Source organism: Botrytis fragariae (assembly GCF_013461495.1).
Source record: "Botrytis fragariae strain BVB16 chromosome Unknown tig00000223, whole genome shotgun sequence".
Classification (NCBI taxonomy): domain Eukaryota; kingdom Fungi; phylum Ascomycota; class Leotiomycetes; order Helotiales; family Sclerotiniaceae; genus Botrytis; species Botrytis fragariae.
In genome coordinates this window covers 412,999-433,511 of record NW_023501001.1, presented here as the reverse complement: position 1 = coordinate 433,511, position 20,513 = coordinate 412,999, and the positions used below count along the sequence as shown (strand labels likewise).

Sequence of the window (20,513 nt, the reverse complement as noted above, 5' to 3'; positions counted from 1 at the left end):
AACAGTGACCACATGGGGTTTGGGTACTCGATGCCGTCTATTTTCTCATGTGCCCCTAGGGCACTGACTCACTATAAGTCCTAAGAACTTTGATCTGAATCAGTTCGTAGGAACAAGAATACTAAGACTCTGTATATGGAGACTATGCTGAGTTTCTCAGGAAAAAATTGCGATATCTGGAAACAGTGTGTTTTTCACTCGAGTTCGGGATGGCTTGTGAGGATCCTCATATTTGGTTCGAGACTCAAACAGACTTCAACAGTTCATTTCTGCAACACCGTACTGCAACTTTGAAGGTCCTACGTGTCCAGTGTCAAGGCGTAAGGCTTCTTTCATATGCATCGAGTTGAATGGGACCAGATGACCACAAGGCAATTGCTTGAATAGCGATATCAGTCCCTAATCTACGAGTTTTGATATCTTGTGGTTCATCTGTGTCTGCTACATAACCCAAGACGTTGACCCACTCTCCAACCCGGGTTTCATGGTGGGTTAAGCTATTCAGCAGAAGTTGAACATTGACAGAAGCTTTGATCCCGTTGCCAATGGGAAAGTTGTGTTCCAAAGTAAGAACAGCAGAGCCCCTGTTGTAACTTATCACACTATATAAGTGCAATGTCAGTTTATCTCTTTTTGAATTATGAACCTTTCCAAATTGCTCTGCCGAGTACTTGGGGAACTCTCCTTACAACTGGTGACTAGATAAGATCTGACAGAGAATGTCTGTTTTTTCGCATAAGAGAAAGGAGAGATTACTGATATACATTGTAGACAATGAAATTTTTGTTGAAAAGAAAGAGGAGTAAATTAAGAGGGATGTTAATCATACCATCCTAAGAATCGAACTTTATCCCCTTCTGAAAACTGTTGAAGGTCGGCAAGTAATATGAGCTTCGAAGGGTTGGGTCCCGAATATTGTTTTGACATATTATTTGTTCTAACAACCAACTCAGAGAAATTGTACTATGGGACTATGAAAAAAAAAGGTATTGGTGTTGTTGTTGATTCTTGTGTTAAAACTTTACCTGACATGCGTGAAACTCGAGATCACCAGATGGCTGGGCTAGAACAAAACATTACACGTGATTCCTGTTTGATCTTGCGCTAACCTGATATAGACGAGGGGACTAGCGTCATCATCGACGCCATGTTACCACACTTTCATCATTCACTTCAATCATCTATGCGAAACAACCGTAGACAACCACAAAAACATTTATAGAATTCAACCAACGAAACACACTCGACACTACTGATTCCATCTCTCACGGCCAGCCAACTCGTCTACTTGCCTTTACCGTCTTTGTCCGACAAAATCGAGCTCCCCACTATCAAGTTCTGATAGCAGGTCTTATCATCAAACCCTAATCATTAGCCGCTACTTCGATCGATTTCGAGCCTTCACAGTCTCCTCATAATTTGCGAAAAAGCGCTGGGGACTTGAAAGTCCTGCCAACTCAACGATTTCGAGTCTGCACAGTATCGTGAAATATGTCGGGTGTTTGGGGCTGGTTCGGGGGAGGGGGTGCGCAGAAAGCGAAGGACTCCCCGAAGAATGCTATCTTAGGACTACGTGCGCAGCTTGAGATGCTGCAGAAACGAGAGCGTCATTTACAAAGTCAGATGGATGAACAAGATGCGATAGCTAGGAAGAATGTAAGCACGAATAAGAATGGTATGTTCTATCTCTCCGGACCGTCTATATAGCAGCTGCTAACATTTGGCCATTTCTTAGCTGCGAAGGCTGCATTGCGCCGGAAGAAACAACATGAGCACACTCTAGATCAAACTATTGCGCAGATATCGACATTAGAACAACAAATATACTCGATCGAAGCAGCCAACATCAACAAGGAGACTCTCCTTGCCATGGAGAAAGCCGGCAAGGCAATGGCAGCTATTCATGGCAAACTCGATATCAACAAGGTTGATGAGACAATGTACGTTTTTTGTGGTTCGATGAAGATGGAGATAAAAGCTAACATATATACTTTTAGGGACAAACTTCGAGAACAGCATGCTTTGGGCGAAGAAATCGCTCAAGCTATTACGAGCGCACCTCTCGGCGAGCCTATAGATGAGACTGAGCTCGAAGACGAATTGGCGGATCTTGAACAAGAGCAGTTGGACAATAAGATGCTAAAGACTGGTTCCGTACCAGTCTCTGATGAAGTTCATAGGTTGCCATCTGTTGTGAATGGAGAGGGTGAGTTTCTAATACCATTATCATTCTCTTGTTGAAAGTTACTAATGGCTCATTTTTCAGTCAAATCCAAAGCACCCGTTCATGTTGAAGAGGATGACGAAGAGGAAGAGCTTCGAAGGCTACAAGCTGAGATGGCCATGTAATTCAAGAACAATAAATCCAATGTTGAGTGAGGGGGTCGTTGGGCTTTCTGGTTTTATCAGTTTATTTTGTGTATGGGGGGAGGCGTGCGAGATTATTTTGGGAGGGCACTGGCAGCTTCAATTTTCAATTTGCACAAGAGAGGATATCGGGAGTTTCGAATCCATTAACTGCGACGGCGTTTGGGATTTGTTGTACATCTGTCAAACGGACACCGAATACCTTCTATTACCAATAAACTAGAATAACATCTACCAACAATGTAATGATGCATGTGTTTACCAATACCTTCCTTGAAGTTCGCTCACATGATAGTCATTCACCGATCTGATACTGTGGATGGATAGACAGATACACACATACATACATAGGTACATGAAAGCTAAAGTAGGTATCCATCACGTCAGCCTCGCTTTTGAGTCATGTTTTACTCTCCTGGCTGAAACATTGGGGAGTCGACGACTAGCAAATACAAGTAGCAAAACACATCAAAATTCTCTTTGAGAGGGAATGCTGTTGTTCTTAAAGACTTAGATTCAGAGTTAATCCTAGTTGGCCCAGTTCCTTCGGATCAATTTTTAGTTGTCGAATTAATTATAGAAATTCTCTCTGTTCAAGCCGTCTCTGAATTTTTCTAGCCACTCGTTCTTGGTCTTTTTGTACCCACACCACCAACACAACATCTTGTGCATCAGTGCATCAGTGCATCAAATATATGTAAGGTCTCACCATAAGTTATAACCCCTCATTTTCTAGATGCTTGAAGCAAGTTGAATTGACATATCGGTATCATCGACGGAATCGCCAAAAGAGCTAGATCCTCACCCCCTTGAAGATTATCGTACATCGGATACCCGGGCACCCAAAAGGATGGGTACAGTAACTCAGTAAGTACTAGGCGATAACTTATGTAGGTAGGTACTTCATGTAATGTATCTGTACTGACAACTCATCACGTCGCAAACACTATTCTGGGCATCAGCACCAAAGAGTTCCACTGGTGTGGCAAAGGGTTACAATTAAACAATATCGTATGGATGACATTGGATGCCATTATTATTTATTGGGGGTCCGCAGAGGGGTTTTGCTTGTTGTGATTTTCTTACTTTTCTTTTGCTTATCACATTCTGATTTCTGTCTTAATTCCACGATGATTGACAGAGGATAAAGCTGGATATATAGGATGATCATTTGCTTGTTCGCTGGCTTGATTGGCTTCACTGGTAGGTAATCGCAAGCATCAAAAAGATGAGGCAGGTATATAAGGCGACTGACCACGTTGCACAACCCACCAGGTCAATCTGCACGGCGCCGCGAAACATTTTCGGGTAGCAGTCTCGTACATCAAGATATTCAATGAATTGATTGATTGATTTGACCAGTAGGCGTGGTCGCTGGTAGGTTATTCAATACAATCATCAATCATCGTCCCACATCATCCAATGACATCTACCCCGTTTAGTACGACGTAGACGTATGAATTGAATGGAGGCTGCAAGCAGCAGGGGTTTTGGCCCATTTTACCGGATTTATTCCTGCACATTACAATTTTTTTCCTCTGGATTTTGAATTTTCTGACTGCACGGTCTTGTCCACTTTCTCATCAATGTGCAGCTTGGTTGGGCTGCACTCGGGGCCCTGCAACATAGATCGCGGATTGCCTCGAAAATCACATTTGATTATTATCATTGATTTGATTGCGACGTGGCTGCAATGTATCATATTGGGCCAATAATGGTTGAGCACGACCATGATTTAGGCAAATTTCTCACAATGCTGTCGACAAACATTGGCAAATCGTGGGATTACCGTGGGACTTCTGGCCCATCTCTATCTTATGCTATGGGAAAAGAAGTGATACTGTACTCTCTTTTGTCAATGACTTCCTTCTTGTACCTACCAATGAAACTAATTTTCGTAGGAAATTCCGTTCTTGTTTCCGAATCTTTCTTTTAGTCTTGATTTTATTCATCATTCTATTTTCCTATAGGCGAATTATTTTTCGCCTTGCCATCTGCTGATATAAGTCATCTTGGATTCTTCAATTATTGTCCCGTTTTCCATTCCAACCACGTTGAATCGATTCTCGGGTGGTAACCAAACGTTTGTCACCCAAAGATTGGGCACCCGCATTCAACCGGAGGCAACCCCCCTCGTCATTGTAGACCATGGGAAGAAAGGATCAAAAGAACAATAAGAAGGACGTTCAATTCGTTCATCACGTAGAGGATCCTGCATCTTCTGTTGCTTGTGACGAGGTACACACACCCTCAGTATGAATATTTCTTTTTGTCCAGCCAGAACCACGGCCATTGGTAATAATTGGTCCTCAATCCAGACAACTCAGTTGGCGAAACCTTTAGTATTGGATACATCAAATATTAAAATTGCCAGATATTATGAGGGGAAGACAGGTAAGCTTTCCTGATTCCATGTCTGCATCTCGAAATTCCATCAAAAGTCTACAATCTTCTCCACAATTATTGTTTTTAATCAATCGAACAATCATGAATGTTCCACTTCCATTAAAAATGCAACATTGAATGCTCCCATAAATCTAGCTTTGCATTGCTAACCAGAAACACAGACGATGAAGATGACGAGGAGGGCGAGGGTAATGATAATGATAATGAGAATCAAGATAAATTAGAGGGAATACCAGAGGAGCCAATAGAAACACAAGAAACAAGCGATACCCCGCTGTCTGAAAGTGAGGATGGAGACTCACCTTCACGGGAGGAAGATATATCCAAGGAGGAAGGGAATGAAGATACATATGACTTAGAAGAACAACCTCGGTCTCCCGAAAGCGACAAGCCCCCATCGACAACAGGTGAATTGACTGACTCGAAGTTGATAGAGTCGACCGCGACTCCAGAAGAAAGTCTAGCGAATGATAATACAGAAGCAGGTATGGAAACATCTTATATCTTGGAGTATAAGTATCATCTTCACGTGTTCATGAACGCCACTTGATCGATCTCTTCTTTTCATACATAAGATTGCATTATTGACTTTGAAATAGTGCCGGAGCCAGAATCGAATGATAGTCTAGAAAATCCTTCCGATCCTACTCCAAATACATCAGATGACGTCCCCCCTTCCATTCCAGACGCTCCACCATCAGAAGACAAACGGGACGACAGATATGCACTTAGTAAAATAGAATCCTGTCAATCGCATCCGTCAAATCATTCAGTTCGTTTCGCCGACGACATAGCGTCAACAAGTTCCAGATCAAGAGACAAGAGGAGCAAGAGGAGCAGTAAGGATAGAAAGCCACCTGTGCCCGAAGTTCCAAGCAAACCCGAGTCTTTATTGAGTAAGAGAGTTAAAAGGAGCAGGGAAAGCTCACGGTCTACTGAAGATGGACTACGAGTACCGCCAGAAGTTCCCGAACCGCCCCAGCGGAAACATGCTGAGCTCGAAAAACATTCGAGGGGGAGAAAAGGAAGGCAAAGGACAGGAAAGAGAAAGGCGACGCTAAGAAAAGTAGGAGCAAAGGAAGGGATGCTTCTAAAATGGCATTAGTGTCAATACTGAAACCTTCGGAAACGGCAATACATGATGAGTCCATACCAGCTGAAAATAGTGGTGATGAAGCAGTCCAGGAGCCACAGACAATTCCAGATCTTGTTCAGCCAGTATCAGGTGAGTACTACTATTGCTTGATGAATTTTTGGAATATCCATCTGCGGTCAATAATCAGACGTTATGAATGACATGTACTAACTATCACCTCAAAAGATCCAGGCCCCCCACCCCTACCCGAAGATAACCCAAGTGAGAATATAGAGGCCGAAGGAATAGTACCAGTACAAGAGAACTTACCAACACAACTTGAAGAACATCCAGACACCGAGGAGACACCATCAACCAGTGATGTACCAGCTTCAGATGACGTAAAGGAAGAAGAGGGAAACGTTGCGAGCATGCAAAACAATCAAGCCGTCTCCGAGGAACATGTAGCTACAGAAGAGGCGTCCACAACTGATGTGCCAATAGCAGAAGATTCACAGGTGGGAGGTGGAGAGATTCCGAGCACAGAAGACAATCCCGATGCCATTGAGAAACCTCATGTTGATGAGGAAGTTCCTGTTACAAACGAAACGGTTGAAGTTGATGATGATAAGCTCATGACTGCAAATGGGATCGAGATCAATGCGGAAGAGCCCAACAGTGAGGTTGTTTCGGAAGCTGCAGTGGAAAGTCCTATCGATGACGAGGAGAGTTCTTTACCAGATGAAAACGATTCACAAGATCCTGAAGTAACTGAAAAGAGCTCAAGCAGCGAAAATATTCCAACTGGTACCGAGGAGATGTCAGCCCCTGGGGAAGAGGCCTTAGAACCTGTCGAATCCACACCAACAACTGTCACCGGCGAAGAAGTTCCAAGCCCCCTGCAGACACCTACAAAAATCGATGAGCCTCAACCAGAGGATAATACTCACTCTAGTGATGACCCGGCTATTCTGGAAGAAAGTGCACATAATGATGAGGAAGTACCACCTCCCTTCGAAGATATATCCGGGGACAAAGTTGAATCAAACTCCCAAGCCGAACTTGATGCGAACGAGAAACCAATCGAGGAAAAATCTTCTGAAGAACCCGTTTCTGAAGAAGCCTCCGATCCAAGCGAGCCAGTATCCCTACCTGCCCAGGAGCCAGTAATGATCGAAAGTGATGTTCAAGACGAGGAGAAAGAAGAATTAGATGACGCCAATCATGAGACTTTGGATACTCCAGAAGAAGTTGTTCCAGACCAAACAGGCACAGAAGATTCAAAAGATGAGCCTATTCAACCAACCGAAGCCGAAACGCCTAGTCCCGAAGAAGCTGGACCCGAGAGTGTTGAAATTCTGGAAGAGGCAGATAATCATACCGATGAAGAATCTAAGCCAAAAGAACCTTCTCCTCAGCCAACCGAGGACAACCAGGCGGAAACAGAGCCTAACAATATCGATACCAATATTCTGACCCCTGAGGATCCGACTGGGACTACCGAGACTAATGAGCTGGCAGATCACGTGGAAGACTCTAATGTCGAGGATGATGTCACTCAGGAATTAGCACAATCAAGCGATTCTGATGACAGTCCAGCCATTGAAAAAAAGGTTGCTGGAGATTCTACCGAGGAGAGTTCTGAAATCAGCCCAGATACAGAAAGCGTTGAAACCAACGATGACGTCCTAGATATTCCAGCTACAATCGAAAAGTCACCTCAGAGCCAAGAAGATGCTCTCGTTAACTCCGAAGCTCTGGAATCTGATGCAAAAGTCGAACAATTGTCAATCGAGAGCGAAAATGTTCAACAAACTCCAGTCAAAGACGAAGCTTCGGAAGAGAGTCCTTCGGATGATTCACAAGCCGTAATCGAGGGAGATTCAACACCAGAAACTTCCGTGGCAGTTGAAGACATGTCTACTGATACGGGAGAAAGCAATGAGAGTCCAGAAAACGAAGAAACGCCGATGACAATTGATCAAACCTCCAACGAGACAGAAAGTGCTCCAGACTTACCGGAATCTGAAGAAAGTCCAACAGAGATTGAGGAATGTCAAGAACCACAAGCGAATGACGATACGGTAAAACAACTCGAGAACGGCGCTGTACCGTCGGTGGTTCAGGATGACTTGGAGCCGGAAAATGTCTCATTAGGAGATGTTGAAGATGTTCATGAATCATCCGAGGATGACGAGATAGCAGATTTACTCATGCCTGAACAGGATCCTGTAGTGATTGAGGAGACATCCAACCATCCAGAAAACGTGCCGATAGAAGATGCTTTAGACAAGATAGAAGCGATCCAAGAATCTCCAGAAGCCGGCCTAATGCCTGAGGCTGACAATGAAACCATTCCTGTCAATACAGAAAATACTTCGGAACAACCAAGCGAGGAATCACAAGTTGAATCTGGAGAGGAACAGCTTTCCAATGAAACTCAAGAATTGCCAGCTAGCAATGAACAGCAAATGGAAATCCATCAAGATCCTCCTCAAGATCCGAATGAAAGTCTCGCACAAACAACTCCAGATAATACCAATCCCGAGCCAATTGAAGAACCTCGAACCGAGCTTCCTTCTACCGAGCATGATGACGAAATCGAGGTGAAAGAGTTAAAGGAATCCGATTCAATCGAATCGGAAAACGAGGCATCAAGTTGGGATGGCGATTCAAATGATGAAGATTCAGAATCTGATAACGAACACGAGGACGAAAACTCATCTGTTACCGAGGAAAATGGCCCTGAAACGGCAGGGAGTGAGGAGGAACATTTGCATGAGACGGAAGAAATAAATGCTCCGGTTCTCACCAACGAATCAGATGAAGTCCATGTTCCTTCCTTGGATAATGCACCCAAATCATTGGACGGAGAGGCTGATGTTCAACATGATGAAACAGCCAATATAGATAATACCAATAATCCTATTCCTGGAGAGGAATCCGTCGAGGACATCCCCGAGTCCGTAGAGGAGAACAATCAGCCAGCTGTAACAGCTACCGTTGGAGATCCCGATACTCCTGTTCACGAGGAAGAATATACCGAAGACCCGCAGGTACCCGTTGCGGACAACCTTTCCGAAACGGTGGTTGAGAAGGATGATGTTCAGCCAAGCGAAGATATCGATATTGCAGAAGTTCACGAACCCGAAAAAGAAGTTATCGAAAATACAGAGGCCCCTGCCATTGAAAGTCTTCCCGAATTAGTCAGTGAAGGAGATAAAGATATCGAGAAATCGGATACCAACCCATCCCCGGAAATTGACAATCCTACCCAAGAGTTAGGAGAAGACCCAGGAACACTCGTTATCGAAGGTGATACTCCCAAGGCAATTGTCGAGGAAGAAGGACTAGTACACTCAGAAGAAGCAATTCATGATGAGGAGACCGAAATTCCAGTGCCCGAGGGTGAATCTGACCAGAGCCCGGATGCCCCTGCCATGGAACCTTCCGAGCCAGTCAGCGAGGAACCCTCGGTTGAGATCATGGAAAATGTCCCGTCCCAGGAGCCTGACAGCCCTGTTTCTGAGCAAGGGGCAACTGAGGTACCAGAAGTCTCCGTCAATGAGGAAAATGAGCCCGAACCAGTTGTCGAAGACAAAGAACCTATTCAGCCCAAAGAAAGCGTCTCAAATGAAGATCACAACCCTCCAGTCCATGAAGAACAGCCAGTTGAAGCGCATGAATCTCCTGCAGGTAAGTTGACATTAAACTTTCTTCCGCTAACTCACTTGATTACGACAAGATACTAAGATAGCAATAAATAGCCCCGGAAGAGGTAGAGAGCGATGATATCACTGGTGATGTTGCTGCTAGTAAGTTTATCTACATTTTTTCTTAACATTGTGCTTCGTCTGGTAGGAATGAATCCAGGGAAATAACGAATTCTATTAGTCACAGAAAACGAGACCCAAGCGATCGATGACCCCCATCCACCCGTGGAAGAGGATAAGCAGATTATTGAGAATGTAGAAGCTCCAGTTGGTAAGAAGCCACAAGAGTTTGTAATCAGAATGTCCGGCGTACTAACAACTTATTGAAAAGAACCAGAGTCTATTCCCATCGACGCTACACCTCTTGAGACAGTGGCAGATAAAGAACCATCAATAGAAGCGCCCGAAGAGGAGGAAGCTCTAGAAAAAGATGCTGGTAAGTACTGCGTGGACTTGGGTATGTTGTATCATGAAATGTGGCTGAAAAAAATGTCTAGATCCCGATTCAACACATATAGAGACTGTTCCAATCGAAGAGCCTTTGACTGAAGATCTTCCTACTGAGGAGCCCCTTGCTGAGAATCCGCTTACTGAAGAGCCCGCTGCTGAGAATCCTCATACTGAAGAATCTGCTACCGATCCAATCCAGGAAAATCCAGCTGGTAGGTGTTTGATAGCTCATTTCTCTGCCATTCCCCCAAAACAAATTACTCACACCAAGATACAGAACCAGAGCCTGAGCCCACACCAAGCGAGCCTATTTCCGATCCAGCCGAGGAATCAGCTCCTTCAGAATCTCCTATAGAACCAGAAGCCAGTAAGTGTCCCGGAGGATTTGAATTCCTCTCAAACTGGGCTTTGGATCCCCTACGCCGAGCTTCCCCAGAAAATAACAAGCTTATCGATTTATCTCCAGCAGCCAGCGATCCCCCTTCAGAGCCTGTGGTTATGGAAGAAATTTCCCCTGGTAAGTTTCACTTTTTCGTCTCTTGTACACGTTATGATAAATAAATTAATGCGGGGTAATTAGAACCCGCCCCAGTTGATAATTTCGAGGAACCAGTGATTGAAAGCAATCCCGAGCCAGAGAGCGTTAAGACAGAAAGTCCTATTGGTAAGTTATGTGTTCTCTTAATATTGTGTACACATGCAACTCTGCATACGTATGTCCACGATCATTTGACACGTGTCGAATCTCATACTTCACGACAACGCCACCTATCTATTTTGAATATATTCAAAACTATATATTATACGGCGTATATTCTATTGGCAAATTTCTGAGTCAATCTGCTTCAAATAAATTTCCACAACCCCAAGATGTGTTTCAGAGGTCCGGAAATTTCGAGAACTTTCATGCCAAAAGATGACAAATCCAAAGTTTGAAAGAACAATGGGCGTTGCAAATGCAAATCGATCCAATAAACACCTCTCAGAGATGAAATAAAAGTGTCCTTACACACAAACTGACATAAAATGTTTCTAGAACCCAGCCCAATCATAAAAACTCCCCAAGCACCTACCAAACCCATTGAAAATTTGGAGGATGGGGAACAAGCACCACCTGGTACGTTAGATCTTGGAGACCTTGGATCCATTCTCGTTTTGGGTCTAGAATTTACAATAGCCCAATGTTTTAGAGATAGTGTGGCCCATTTCCAATTTCCCCTTAATCCTTCAGTCCCTGACGCTAAGTTTTATGCAGAGTCTGAACCTACACAACTTGATGTCGTTGAACCAACTGAGGAGATTCAGGGCGAGGAACAGGCTGAGGTTGTTGAGACAACAAATGGTGTGTTGTAATTACCTTTACGGAGTGAATATGTACTGACGTTGAATAGAAGATCCGGCAGCTCAAGAATTAGTCGTTGAGCAAGCTGAAGAGGCTGTAGCTCAAGAACCAATAGAAGAATTGGCTGTTGAGCAAGTTGAAGAGGCTGTAGCTCAAGAACCAATAGAAGAAGTACTGATTGAGCAAGCTGGAGAGGTTGTGGTTCAAGAACCAATTGAAGAAGAAGCTGTTGAGGAAGCTAAAGAGGTTACGGTTCAAGAGCCAATCGAAGAAGTAACCTTTGGGCAGGCTGAAGAGGCTGTGGTTCAAGAACTTGCTGGGGAGCCAGCTACTGACCAACTCCCCGATAATACCACTAGCGAGGCGCCAATACTCGATTCATCTACAGTTGAGACTGAAAAAGAGCCGGTTGTCCCGGAACCAACCATCGAAGCACCGATTGAAGAACCCGTCGTCGAAAGTGCCCAGGAATCAGTGGAGGTATCCAGTGAACCAGATCTCGAACAAACCGTCGAAGAAGCCAGCGTTACACCGCCGAACGAAGAGCCCGTCGCCCTAGTGGCTGAACAGCCGATTGATGAGACAGTTGATGCGGAAGCACTACCTTTAGAGGAGCCAGTGATAGAGGGCGCTGTTGTGGAACAAACTACAGAAACCAAAGAGGCACCCGAGGACTCTGTCGAAGATCTATCGTCTGATCCACCTGCGGCCCCAACAGTAGAAGAAGTCCCCGGGACTAAAGAAATTCTACAGGAAGTCATTGAGGAGTCCCCTGCTCCCTCAGATCCCATACAAGAGCAAAGCGAGTCTCCAAAGGAGGACAAGCCAAAGGAAGTCGAAGACTTTGAGGCTGTTGCCCTTGCTGGACTTGCAGGTGCAGCCGCAGGTGCAGCGGCGGCCAAGGCCTTGGACGACAAGGACAATGACGAACCAATAGCTGATCAGCCTTTGGTAAATGAGCCGGAACGCATTAAAAATCGAGAGGATAAAGGAGCTGAGTCTCCCTCAAAATCGGACAAATTGGATAAAGACAGACGCAGACACAGGAGCTCGAGGCACCACTCATTCAGTAACCACAACTCAACCAAATATGGTGAATATCCACCTTCCAGCAGACCAGAAGAACAGCCAAGACGCCGAAGACATTCTCACAGCCACAGAACCAGTGGCGCAACTAGTGATAGAGAAGAGGATAAAGAGAATTATCGTAGCCACAGATCTAGTCAGAAGGAAGATGATAAAGAGAGACCAGAACGTTCTCATCGCCGACGATCTAGCCATAGGGAAGATGAGCCCGAGCGTTCTTATCGACGTAGGTCTGGCCGTAAAGAAGAAAAGGAAGATAAAGAGGAGCCAACCCGTGGTATTTCTCCAGCAAAGCAATCTCCAGATCGTCGAGATAGTGCTATTGAGGGTGTGGACGATGAACGTGAACGTCGCCGACGCCATCGTAGAGACCGCAATCGAGAGGAGCAGGAAGAGCACGACAGGAAAAAGGAGGAACGCCGAGCAGCTAAAAGAGAGGCAGCAATCAAGGCCGAAGAAGCCTTCAGAGCAGAAGAAGCACGAAAAGCTGAGGAAGAGGCACGAAAAGCTGAGGAGGAGGAAAGAAAAGCTGAGGAGGCATTGCAAAAGAAAAAAACTGAATCCATTCCGTTATCCGCCGCTCCAAAGCGGTCAAGATCACGAAGAGAAAGCATTTCAAAGTCATACTCAGTCACTCCGCATGAAAGTGACGGTATTCGATCCCGACTTCTTAGTCTCAAGAAGCGTGTTCAAAGCGAAGTTACCAGTCCATTTATAGCAAACGACGAGCCACATATCAAGGAGAAGCTTACCCCCGTCACACGTCCCAGAAGAGACTCCATTGTTGATGAACCGGGCCTTCCTCAGTTCGATGTTACACCAGAACGCCCGAAGATGAGTTCTAATACGAGAAAATCATCTCGATCATATCCACATCAATCTCACTCGTCGTCTCGCAGAGAGTCTGAACGAACTCATAGTTCTAGGAAAGAGCCAAGTCGAGGAGATTCTACCAGGGAGAAGTATAATACGGAGGAGGAGAAGGAGGCAAGAAGGGCTCGCAGGGAGATGAAAAGACAAGAAAAACTTGCCAAGGAAGAGGCGGAAGCAGAAAATAGACTCCAAAGAGAGAAAGACGATGAGTTGAGGCGTCAAAATCGTGAGGAGAGACGAAGAAGGCGAGAAGAAAGAGATAGTGAGGAACGCGAGGCCAAGGAGCGAGAGGTTAGGAATCGAGAACTGGAGGAGAAAAGTGACAAATCATTGGAACCATTCCCCGAAAATGATGTCGACAACGGAGAATCGAAACCTAGCTCGAGGCCAGTCACTCGGGAAAGACGACCGACAAGACACCATTCGAATTCTTATAGTTCACGAGGCTCTCGTCCAGAAGTACCCACATCCCGAGGCTCTCGTACATCGGAAAAGCCAGCGGAAAAACCAAAGAGTGCTTTCAAGAGCTTTATGACATTGGGGAAAAAGGTCTTTGCTTCGGAAAAGCATTGATCATGATATGTATAACGGCCATGATGATATACGGAGTTCTTTTGTTCGATTATTTTGATTTCGATTCTTGATTGGTATTATGTTTATGATTGTGGAATACACATTTGATAAGTTCTGGCTGGTGATCTGATTCTTGCGACGATGTTATAATATGGTGGTCGATCTGTGTTTTCAAGTACATAATAGTGTTGAGCAAGATCTAATGGGGTTCTTGATTTCTGTCAGCCCTTTGTATTTCAAGTCTCCTTGGTCATATTTCATTTGTTAACTGTAGTTATTGAATGTACTTAACAATCTTTGGGATAATGGATATTAGAATGAATAGTCTTTTCTTTTCACATGAAGTTGAGCAGTTTATCGTTATGGTAGCTTCAATCTCTTGGTCATACTTCGTCTTCCTGTCAAAATTCAAATTGTGGCTCTTCGATTCACTTGTTTGTGCATTCAACCTGGATTCAAATACGAAGAAGACATTCGTTGCTGGTGTGGTACTTAGTGTTATTTGGAAGCCATTTCGAAGCAAAACTGCCTGCATCAGGGGGCCCTTGAAAACAAACTCCGCGAACTCCAGATTGATGAGAATGGACTAATGTGTGGCGAGGAGAGCAGAAGGGTAACCCCAATTTCATACCTAGTCTTTGGCCCTTTGATTATTTACAACCAAACGTTCCTATTTCTTATCTGAACGTAAAGGGATGTTTTCTTTCTCTGAACGTATTGGGAAAGTATCGGACGAATTGCCAATTATGTTAGAAACTTTAAGTATACTTTCATCTGATATCGCTTCATGATTGTTCTAGACCGTGCTGCTCAGGGAAAGAAAGAAAGTGGCCAATTTCGCGGAGTCTTGAATCAACACCGTCAAATCCACAAACCCACAACTCCACATATCCACCTGCACGTCCATTCTTCGTACTACGTTGACAGATTGAGATCATTCCTAGGACATAACCAATATAAGACGTTCTTTCTATTCCTTCATGATTTGTCAAGTTTCAATTATGCATGCATTTATCTGCTTGCTTCGTGCTGTTGCCGACGGCTATTGAAGAGCGACGGAAACCGACCCGTCCTAGTTCTTATCATCGGCGATGTTAACGGAGGAGTCATGCCTTTAATATCGCAATCTTGTGGATTCATTGGGCTCTTGGTTTAATGAGTTTAAACCGTCTTGTTGGTACACTGTTGGTTATGTCTCGTTCTCGTGTTCGAGTAGCATGTATATATATTGTGGCGGATTTATCATTTGCGCCGCATTTCCCAGCCGCCTTGCTTTCTTAATTTTTTCCCTCATGGAATTCGATTTGTCGTTATGCGTCCAGCGTCTGTTACCACTTGCATGGCTATACCCACATTCGTACGGATATGACATGTACAATTTTCTTCAGTTAGAGTTCATGCTTACGAGTTCTTTCGGTACCAAATTGTGTACCCAGTAGTGCCAGTTCAGTGTCACTGTGACAAGCGCTTGATGTTGACCTGGAGATGATTTTCCGGTATTGACCAGGGCGAAAAGGCAAAGGGGCGGAGAAGACAGGGCAAGACATATCAGCGCTTTGAGATTTCTCCCTGATCGTTCCGCAAGGATAAGTTTTGATCGTCGCCTCAATCAGGAAGTTAAATTGCGCTCAAATGGTCTATCCGGAATCCTCGTTTCATCCGAATTTTTACAATCAAGTAAATACGTACCATATTTGTTCCCCTGGATTCCGCTTTTCAATAATAAGTTGGAGATGACAGCTGATATTGCTTGATCCGTTTGTAGAAGGGAAAAAGTACGAGCACATTTTTGATATGTGTCCCAACATCTATCAAGCCACCAACATGCCTTATGCCTTACACTGAAATCCAATCCAACTCTATTGAATCCGGACTTCAAACTTTCAACCCCTTTTCGTTTTTCACCCAATACGATCAGATATTCGTCATTATCGTGATGATCTACAGTTTTCACTGACCATGCCGCACGTACCACAATCTTTACAGCGTCTTCACCACAAGGCCACCCACAAGCCTGGGGTATATAAAAGGATTGAATATTTTCTATCAAAGCTAAAAAGTACGGTCCGTCATAGATAGAGTCAATTTGTGATCACACAACTGACTATTGGAAAGAATTTCGGACGCTTCCTACCCAGGAAGATGCTCATATCTTAGAGCCATGTAATGGATTCTTCAATCTACCAGCGGAGCTTCGGCATGAGATCTACTCATATCTCTTCAAGAATTTAAGATGTCGAGATGATATCTTCTCTGAAGCAGAATGCCACGACTTTTTCGTACATGAAGGAGCAGTCTTATTCCGTGTGAACCATTGGTTCCTGAATGATGCGGCTGAATTCTTGTGTCGGATGAACCCTCGATTTATGTTATATCGACCTTCCCTGTGTCGTTTTGTTTTTTCCATCACATATGATTGTGTTCGATTTCTGAAGAGTCTGGAGTTATCAGTACCATCTCCCGAGACCAAACTACTGGAGCCGATCCTCGAAGAGATCATAACCTCTAATGCTCCATTGACCTCACTGACTTTACATCTCACTCCTACGTTTCCGGGAAGCTTAAGTTATCCATGGCCAATGTATATCATTCCTAGATTGCAAGTGGAAACACCAGCAAAGGAACATTTTTACAACATTCATCCTCATTATTTATCTATCGAATATCATTCGCAAGCTGCTGTGGATAACTGCCACCGATCCCCATTGTTGATAGGCAAATTACAGGATCTTCGATATCTAAAGATTACGGGTCAGCCGGAATTCGATGTCATGTTTGAACTTGCCATCGTGAAGCTTCATCTGGGAATGATGGCCGCCGCTAAATCCGCAGGGACATACCTTGCCCTATCACCGAATAATGGGCCTCGTGGTGAAGAATGGTATTATGAAATTTGGATCATTCCAAGTAAGTCATTCCTACTATTGGTCGACTTTCACAATCATCGTTGCAATACTTTCACTTGGGGATTAACATTTTTGATGCTGACATTGTGTATAGCCTCGCGTCACTCGAAACCAGCAAGTCTTGCATCGCATAAGCTCTTAGAGTGCTGATGTAGACATCTCAACTTGTACCGAGGACTTTTACAGACTTTACCTATGCTAGAAGTATGCCCAAGCATTATGGCTCTCACCAGTAGCCCATTTCCTCTGCCTTTACCTGGAAGAGATGAAATACTCTACATATGAAAGCCACTTTTGCTCTGTGTCTCTAATCACGTAAGACTAAAGAAATTAAATGAAAAACGCCGCTTCACAACTACTCGAGTATATCAACGATGAACTAGTGGGCTCGGAGAGTTCTAATTGCTGACCACTTCCGCCTTGGTTCATTCATTATGCAACTTTCGCTGATAAACAACAGATCACGAATCATCAACTGATGAGATCAGTCTGCTGATTTGCGCTGAACAAGATAATGAAAGCTTTGTGTCATCGGGCGCAACAGCAAAGTGCCTTTCGGAAGTACCATAAAATGTGTATATATTCTATGGTGCCACGTAAGACGTGAGCCTCATCTATACTTCGACAGATGACAATTGAAAACATCACAACCGAAGAAAGCCACATTTCGATAGGAAACAGCGACAACCTGGGAATGTGACAACGAATGAAATTCCTCTGAATCCTACACAGACCCGAGCATCAGTGTACCGATTTTCCATCCTAAAAACAGATTGCCATCCGAGGGCCGTCAAGCTGACCCGATTCATGCCGGATTTAAAGTCGACCGATTCCATCTTGAAAGATATCATTACCACCCTGCACCACCGAATCTACTATGCAATTCTAGTCGCAAATAAGCGACGACTTCATGAGTGTTATACGTTATTGACAGGGCAGATGATCGACGCAATATCATAACGTCATTATTACCCTAACATTAAAGGATATCCGAGAAGTTCTCGTTCTATCTCAAGTTCTCAGGAATCTTCGTTTCTTCAACCTAAGAAGTTATTCTTCACATCTATGAAGAAAGCTTCGCGCATATTCATCCGAACTTGATATATCTATCGCCTTTGATTAGCGAGACCATACCAAATGATATCTGCCGAAAATCAGGGGTGGATAATGATGAATTGGTTTCACGATATCATCTTTACGGTAGATAAAAGGGCCTGCTAAGACCAAAAAGACACAGTATGGACTTTTCAATATCCATGGTCATACTTGTTTAATTAGAATCTGCTCGGAATCTATCCACGATCAACTATCCTCGAATCGAGACTCGATGCCCAAAACCCGATACCAGCAACACTATCTTAGAACCATTCCACCGTTCGCACATACAACCTGTCCGGTACACCATTGACTATCACTCGTACACAACATACCTACAATACCCGCAATCTCAGAAGTATAAGCCGGTCTACCTCCAGCATTTGGCGCGTCATCTACCAAATCCTGATCATCCAATTCCGGCCTGATCTTACTTCCAGGAGTACTTTCAATCCAAGGTTTCAGCCCCCTCCTGAATTCTGCAGTGGTACCTGCCCACATATCCGTCTTCACTGGACCTGGATTAATAGAGTTTACCGTTGCGCGATCATGCAATTCGCGTGCCCAGGTTCGTGTCATGGCATCTACAGCTGCTTTGGTACCACCATATACCGTTTGGCCCCAGAAACCCTCGGAACTAGAGACGGAACCAAGATTGATGACGCGGCCGGATCTATCGTGGGGAAGATAGTCTAACGCGGCTTGTAAGAGAAGAAGGGGACCAAGCACGTTGATCTTGTATTGCCAGTTAAAGTCATCGATTGTGATGTCTGGGATGGGTGTGTTTTTAGATACACCTGCATTGTTTACCAGGATATCGATTTGGAATTTTCCAGAGGGGTCTGAGAAATGAGATTTAGTGTTGCTGATGATGGTTTCTGCGCCGGATTTCTCAGATACATCGGCTTGGACGATGAAAGTTTTGATGTTGTGTTTTTCCTCGAGCTTCTTGGAGAGCTCGGTGGTGAGAGTGGCGGAGGAATTGGATGTGTAGTTTAGGACAAGGTTGGCGCCTTTTGATGCGAGGTTTTCGGCAATTGCTGCTCCGATTCCTGGGGGTTTGTTAGTTGGTGTTGGTTTTATAGGATGTATCACTGTATGGGCAGGAGTGGAAAGAAGGCTTAGTGAATATAGAGAAAGATTTGTAGAATAGAAATGACAACAAGCAATTGACCCACCTCTAGAAGCACCAGTAATGATAGCCAGTTTCCCCTCTAAGGGTCTATTCGAAGCCATTGCGTAGTTTTTGATGTGAAGTGGATTTCTCGAGCAGTTTAGTCTTATATCACAGATATAGAAGTGATAAATGCACTTTTGTCTTTTGATTACTGGATCGCTTGATCAATCAATGAAGAAGTAAAACGAACAACAAGAAAGAAATGTCTACTCAGCCTTTATATATGTGTAACAAATAGTCCCAACTTCACTCCATTGACTACCTATTTACCTTCCTCATACCCCCACCACACATCACTTGAGCATTCTATGGTGGGGTTATACATAATTGTCGGCATAGAAATCCCCGGGGTCCATTTATCATTTCCTTAGTTCTTATCGGTTAAGCGCACCAGTTACGTGTGGTTTGAGAGGAAGCTTTGCATTACACAATACACCAATTGTTGACCTGTCAAACCGAGCTCTAAACAACCAACCAGCTATCCCATTCGAATCACTCACAGTCCTCCACCGAAAAAACAAAATTGGAAGAAAGGCCGTCGCATTAATAAATATGGATATCAGACTATTACGATCCTCGGATATTCCGCATGTTCAACATGCCAATATCACCAATCTTCCCGAAAAGTTCGTCATTGCCCTCCCCTCTTCCCTCTACCCCTCCAAACTAACCCTCTCTAGCTATTTCATGAAATACTATCTCTACCATGCCCTCTCCTGGCCACAACTCTCCTTCGTCGCAGTCGACGTCTCGCGTCCCCAGAAAACCCCCTACGATTACCCCCGCATCGTCGGCTACGTCCTTGCGAAAATGGAAGAAGATCCTGCGGATGGCGTGCAACATGGTCATATTACCAGTCTGAGTGTTATGCGCACACATCGTCGTCTCGGTATTGCCGAGAAACTAATGAGACAGAGTCGTATGTTCTCCCTTCTACTCTACTCTCATTCTCATCTTCATTCTTTACCCCCCTGGGAACTGGAACTCGGATGCAAGATAGAAATGAGACCCCAGCAACAAAAGCACAAAAGCTAACCATACCAACCCAACAGAAAAAGCAATGGTCGAAACCTTCTCCGCCCAATACGTATCCCTCCACGTCCGCGTCTCAAACCAAGCCGCACTCCGTCTCTACCGCGACACCCTCGGATTCCAGACCGAGAAAATCGAAGCAAAGTACTACGCCGACGGCGAAGATGCCTATTCGATGAACTTGGATCTATCGTATATACGCGAGCAGATACTCGATGAAGAGGAGGGGGATGAGGGAGAGCCTGTCGGGAGCGCAGGAAGCGCAAAGGATGTAAAGGCGATTGAGGAGGGGAAGGATGGCGAGGCGGCAGAAAAGAAGAGGAAGGTCAAGGTAGGGAGGGGATTGGGAGTGGGAGAGTTGGTGGAGAAAAATGAGGCGTTGCCTATCAGGGAGGGGAAGTGAAAGAGATGGCGAAAC

The 20,513-nt window shown here is 44.5% G+C and overlaps 6 protein-coding genes across 6 annotated transcripts; 4 read left to right on the top strand and 2 right to left on the bottom strand.

The window, feature by feature from the left end:
* Positions 1 to 313: 313 nt before the first annotated feature.
* On the bottom strand, positions 314 to 927 carry Bfra_010868 (uncharacterized protein; the record flags this gene model as incomplete). Its single annotated transcript, XM_037341200.1, has 2 exons — positions 314 to 602; positions 830 to 927. 2 exons carry the CDS (start codon positions 925 to 927, stop codon positions 314 to 316), a joined length of 387 nt encoding a protein of 128 aa, XP_037188619.1.
* A 393-nt stretch (positions 928 to 1,320) lies between these two features.
* On the top strand, positions 1,321 to 2,349 carry Bfra_010867 (putative vacuolar-sorting protein snf7 protein; the record flags this gene model as incomplete). The annotated part of the gene is made up of 4 exons (XM_037341199.1): positions 1,321 to 1,675; positions 1,736 to 1,940; positions 1,998 to 2,206; positions 2,267 to 2,349. Exons 1-4 carry the CDS (start codon positions 1,492 to 1,494, stop codon positions 2,347 to 2,349), a joined length of 681 nt encoding a protein of 226 aa, XP_037188618.1. The 5' UTR covers positions 1,321 to 1,491.
* Positions 2,350 to 4,622: 2,273 nt separating this feature from the next.
* Positions 4,623 to 13,885, top strand: Bfra_010866 (uncharacterized protein; the record flags this gene model as incomplete). Its single annotated transcript, XM_037341198.1, has 13 exons — positions 4,623 to 4,761; positions 4,935 to 5,258; positions 5,373 to 5,725; positions 5,788 to 5,998; positions 6,095 to 9,544; positions 9,616 to 9,663; positions 9,743 to 9,832; positions 9,893 to 9,997; positions 10,059 to 10,223; positions 10,289 to 10,528; positions 10,592 to 10,675; positions 11,048 to 11,353; positions 11,403 to 13,885. 13 exons carry the CDS (start codon positions 4,623 to 4,625, stop codon positions 13,883 to 13,885), a joined length of 7,998 nt encoding a protein of 2,665 aa, XP_037188617.1.
* A 1,959-nt stretch (positions 13,886 to 15,844) lies between these two features.
* On the top strand, positions 15,845 to 16,941 carry Bfra_010865 (uncharacterized protein; the record flags this gene model as incomplete). The annotated part of the gene is made up of 3 exons (XM_037341197.1): positions 15,845 to 15,904; positions 15,961 to 16,792; positions 16,886 to 16,941. 3 exons carry the CDS (start codon positions 15,845 to 15,847, stop codon positions 16,939 to 16,941), a joined length of 948 nt encoding a protein of 315 aa, XP_037188616.1.
* Positions 16,942 to 18,144: 1,203 nt separating this feature from the next.
* Bfra_010864 (putative 3-oxoacyl- protein) lies at positions 18,145 to 19,122 on the bottom strand (the record flags this gene model as incomplete). Its single annotated transcript, XM_037341196.1, has 2 exons — positions 18,145 to 18,938; positions 19,065 to 19,122. 2 exons carry the CDS (start codon positions 19,120 to 19,122, stop codon positions 18,145 to 18,147), a joined length of 852 nt encoding a protein of 283 aa, XP_037188615.1.
* Positions 19,123 to 19,615: 493 nt separating this feature from the next.
* On the top strand, positions 19,616 to 20,498 carry Bfra_010863 (putative n-terminal acetyltransferase a complex catalytic subunit ard1 protein; the record flags this gene model as incomplete). The annotated part of the gene is made up of 2 exons (XM_037341195.1): positions 19,616 to 19,982; positions 20,116 to 20,498. The coding sequence occupies 2 exons, from the start codon at positions 19,616 to 19,618 to the stop codon at positions 20,496 to 20,498; spliced, it is 750 nt and encodes a 249-aa protein (XP_037188614.1).
* Between the last annotated feature and the right edge of the window lie 15 nt (positions 20,499 to 20,513).